This window comes from Gracilinanus agilis, chromosome X, assembly GCF_016433145.1.
Source record: "Gracilinanus agilis isolate LMUSP501 chromosome X, AgileGrace, whole genome shotgun sequence".
Classification (NCBI taxonomy): Eukaryota; Metazoa; Chordata; class Mammalia; order Didelphimorphia; family Didelphidae; genus Gracilinanus; species Gracilinanus agilis.
Genome location: NC_058136.1, coordinates 43179500 through 43184190, shown reverse-complemented (window position 1 = coordinate 43184190; position 4691 = coordinate 43179500). Strand labels below are relative to the sequence as shown.

Sequence of the window (4691 nt, the reverse complement as noted above, 5' to 3'; positions counted from 1 at the left end):
TTTGGGTCAACAGACTAATTTTTAGTATTTTTTGAGGCATCACCAGAGTAAGGAAAGAATGCCCTGCTGAAATTTAGACAGATTTTAAAGTTCTTACTTTAGAGGTTCAGATGTTCTCTCTGATGTTCTATCATAATATTTTTAGATAATCCGAGAACTGTTGGGGTTTTTTTTTTTTCGTTATCTTTTTAGCGAGGGGCAATTCCACAGCATCTGCCAGTTCCAAAAGTCTTTTGAAATGGAAAGCTGTGCGGATTTGGAAAACATGTTAAACCCTCCTGTAGGTATGACTGAAGGAAGGATACCAAAATGGGTGAGATCTCAGAGGCCATTAATGGAGCCACAGGGTCACAGATTCAGACCTGGATGGGATTTTATAGGTCACAGAGTCCAACCTCTTTATTTTACATTTAAGTAAACTGAGGGCCAGATTAAGTTACTTGCCCAAAGTCACAAAGGTAGTAAGAGGCAACTCCAGGATTTGAATGCAGGTCATGTGACTCCTTCCTCGATTTTGTTTTAAGTCGTAACATGTCTGGTTTTGGCTATTACCAAGTTTCATGAAACACTGAGCATTTTTCATTTAGGAGAATAAAACATAGTATATTGGATGGCATTTTATATGAATCAACTGTGGCAACACTTTTAGGTGGCTGTCATGTATAATTACTGCATGGAAAATCAAGAAACCCTAAATTTAGCTTTAAATTGTATATCGAGTTTGATAGGATTGGCCATTTGGTAGCTAGGTCCAAATGAGCCCAGCTCCTACTTCCAATGTGTCCAGTTTCTTCCCCATCTCCTCCTACTCTGGTTCGTTTTTCTGTTTTCCGGATCTCCTTAGGGCAGTTTCACAACCACCACGCAAGCTCCAGCTCTTCCGATATTAACAGGAACTTCCTGAAGAGAAAGAGATACCCGGTGACATCATTAAATGAGATCTTAGGGAACGAGTGTTAGTCTCTTCTGTGCCATACACTGAGGAATCCAAAAGCTAGCGAATGGAAGAGCCTGAGGCAACATCCCAGGGGATCTAGTTCCGGTGACTTAGATGGCACAGGAAGAAGGTTGGACCCAGAAAAGGGAAGTCATTTCCCAGAATCATTGACCTAATAAGAAAGCCCAAACTGAATAAGGGTCTCTTGACCCTGTAACAGGGGGCGATTCCCACCATGCCTCTTGGAGTCTAAAGCCTGAATCTGTGTACCTCTGAGACACGGCCTCTCCTACTGTCCTAGAACATCAAAGACAACATTGGAAGATCCTCAACCAAATGGTTGCTTCATTTATCCTTTTGAACGTGCGATGCTCAGAAAGTCCATTCTCGGGTCTCAACTACATCTCCCCTGATGCTCTAACGGTCTTCTTCCCTTTCTCTCATCTGCACACAGGGCTGCCCTGCACACGAATTTCCTGACCACCTCAGTTGCATATGGTGACTGAAATAACAAACCAAACTTCGCTTTTCCATGATCTGAAGTTTAGCACTTCATGCTAAGGCTTTTTTTCTCCAGAATATTCTTGGTAAAATAAATTTACCTGGGATGGGAATATGTGCACCATTTAGTAAAGATGACCTCATTAGATACATAGTAGAGTCAAAAGAAAGGGCGAGAAAGTGGCACAGTAGATAGAGTGCCAGGCTTCTAAAGTCAGAAAGACTCATTTCCCTGGGTTCAAATCTGGCCTCAGATACTTCCTAGCTGGGTGACCCTGGGCAAGTCATTTAATCCTGTTCTGGTCAGTTTTCTTATCTGTAAAATGAGCTAGAGAAGGGAATGGTGAAAAATTCCAGTATCTTTGCCAAAAAACCAAATGGGGTCATAACGTGTTGAACGCAACTTAAACAACTGAGCAAAAAACAGGGCTTGTAATCAGAAGATCTGGATTTGAGCTTTAGCACAGATAACTTTTTTTAAACCCTTAACTTCTGTGTATTGGCTCCTAGGTGGAAGAGTGGTGAGGGTGGGCAATGGGGGTCAAGTGACTTGCCCAGGGTCACCCAGCTGGGAAGTGTCTGAGGCCGGCTTTGAATCTGGGACCTCCCGTCTCTAGGGCTGACTCTCAGTCCACTGAGCTACCCAGCTGCCCCCAGATAACTTTCTAATAATGTGATCTGACTAACTTCTTTCATTCATTCCACAAGCATCTATCAAGGTAGCAGATGCTGGAGATACAAATGCAAGAATGAAATCGTTCCTGCCATCAAAGAACTCAGATTCTATTTGCAGAGAGAGGAATCTGTACACGCAACAATAAAGACAAAATAATTTCTGGGAAGGATGGGTGCTAGCAATTGGGGTGAAAAGGAAAGGCTTTATGGAGGAGATGACACATTTGATGCACTTTGAAGGAAGCTAGGAATCTGAGGAGGAAGTACATTCCAGTTATGAGACACGGTCTGTATAAAGGCACGAGGACAGGAAATAGAGTATTATGTATGAGGCACGGCTTCTTTGTTCTGGATAACTGGAATGCAGTGTGTGTGAAAAGCTAATGTTCAAGAAACCTGGAAAGGCAAACTGAAGTCTGATTGTGCTACATCTTTTTTTAAACCCTCACCTTTCGTCTTGGAGTCAATACTGTGTATTGGCTCCAAGGCAGAAGAGTGGTAAGGGTAGGCAATGGGGGTCAAGTGACTTGCCCAGGGTCACACAGCTGGGAAGGGTCTGAGGCCAGATTTGAACCTAGGACCTCCCGTCTCTAGGCCTGGCTTTCAATCCACTGAGCTACCCAGCTGCCCCCTGTGCTACATCTTTCAAAGAGGGCCAATGACATCACCGATGATGTCTTCATTTATGCACAAACTGGACTGAAATGAGGCTGAGTTACACAAAGTCATCGGTCTCCCCCTTTCTTCTGGAGTCATCCAAGTACAGTGGCAGAACAAAAGTTAGGACAACCTTGGCATCTTCCATGTCTGACCAAGCTCTTAGTGCTAAATAGCAAGCAAAGGAGTTTGTGTTTTATCTTGGAGGTACTAGGGAGCCACTGGAGCAACTTGAGCATGGGAGTGATGTGGCCAGACTAATGCTTTAGGGAAAAATTACTGCACTGCTCTGTGGGAGATAAATTGGAGACGGGAAGAGACTTTAGGCGGGGAGACCATTTAAGAGGCTATTAAGAGTCAAGGTAGCCTGAACTAGAGTGATAGGTATCACCATAAGGTAGAAAGAATACCGGTAATGGTGTAAAACTGCAATGGACAAAAGTTGGCATCTGATTGTATGTGGGAGAAAAGGAGAGGGGGAGTCAAAGATGACTCAGGTTGTGAACCCGGGTAACCAGAAGGCTGGTGGTGCCCTTGACAGAAATTAGAAAGTTACAATGGGGAGGGTTTACAAAGATATATATTGGATTTTGTGTCAGGAGACCTGCATTCAAATCTCATCTCTGTCACTACCCATGTGACTTTGGGTAAATCTTTTTTTTTTTAACCCTTACCTTCCATCTTAGAATCAATACTGGGTATTAGTTCTAAAGCAGAAGAGTGGTAAGGGTAGGCAATGGGGGTCAAGTGACTTACCCAGAGTCACACAGCTAGGAAGTGTCTGAGGCCAGATTGGAACCCAGGACCTTCCATCTCTTGGCCTGACTCTCAATCCACTGAGCCACCCAGCTGCCCCCTGGGTAAGTCTTTTACTTTCTTTGGTCATCAATTTCTTCATCTGAAAGAGGGATGGACTAGATGAGCTTTGAGGTTTCTTTTGTCCCGGGTGCCATCTCTTCCAGGAAGCCTTTCATGATCTCAGCTGTTAGAAATGATGGTTTGAGTTCTACCTCTAAATCTATAAAATGAGGCATTCTCCATAGCAAATATATAGCCAAGGCATTCTTTCTTTTTTTTTTTTTTTAAGGTAGCCGTCTTTGTTTATCCAAAAGGGTTGTTATGTGGAATAGAGATTAAGTTTATTAATTCTTTTACTCAATCCAAGTGGGCAGAACTAGGAACAGTGGTGGATGTTAGGGGTGGGGACAAGTTTTGTTTCTTTATGAGGAAGAATACTCTAACAATCGGAGTCACCCTAAAGAGAGGGGCCTGCCATAGGAAGGGGTGCATTTCTTATTGCTGGTGATCTTTCAGCAGAAACCAGAAGCTCATCTGTCTGAGATTTTATAGAGAGGATTCATGCTTCGATGGTGGTTGGCTGGGCTGACCTCAGAGGGCTCTTTCGACTCCAAGATTCTCTGATATGAACACATTTCACAGATCCTCGAATTCCGGCCTCTCTCTTTGTTCCCTGGGCAGGAGGTAACAGGATTCTAAAGAGCTGGGATACCTTTTTTGTCTTTGATCTTGGGGAAAGCATTTTGTACTTGGGTGTTTTTCTGATCTTACCTCTGTCCATTCATTATTCTGCGCATCGTATGACTCGACTGTGTTCAAATATGAATGTCCATCGTATCCTCCCACGGCATACAGGCGATCTCCAAGAGGGCAGACACCAACGGCATCACGAGGGACACTCAAAGGTGCTACTGTTGTCCATGCGTCTGTTTTGGGGTCATACCTAAGACATTTTGGAAGAAAAATTGTGCGGAGGAAATCCAGTGGGTAGATGGTTCAAAACAACTATTCACACACATATATATGCAGATGGGTGTACATACACACACACACACTCTCTCTTTCTCTCTCTCTCTCTCTCTCTCTGTCTCTCTCTCTCTCTCTCTCTATATATATATATATA

At 43.5% G+C, this 4691-nt stretch overlaps 1 protein-coding gene across 1 annotated transcript in view; it reads right to left on the bottom strand.

Annotated features, from left to right (window-relative positions):
* Window positions 1-621: 621 nt before the first annotated feature.
* The window catches only part of KLHL4 (kelch like family member 4), a 187280-nt gene continuing 183210 nt past the window's right edge, over window positions 622-4691 (bottom strand). Inside the window, exons 10-11 of the mRNA XM_044682818.1 lie at window positions 4340-4511; window positions 622-900 (exon numbers count right to left, since the gene is read on the bottom strand). Of these exons, the coding sequence (XP_044538753.1) occupies window positions 841-900; window positions 4340-4511 (232 nt within the window). The 3' untranslated portion in view covers window positions 622-840. The remainder of the gene's footprint in view (window positions 901-4339; window positions 4512-4691) is intronic.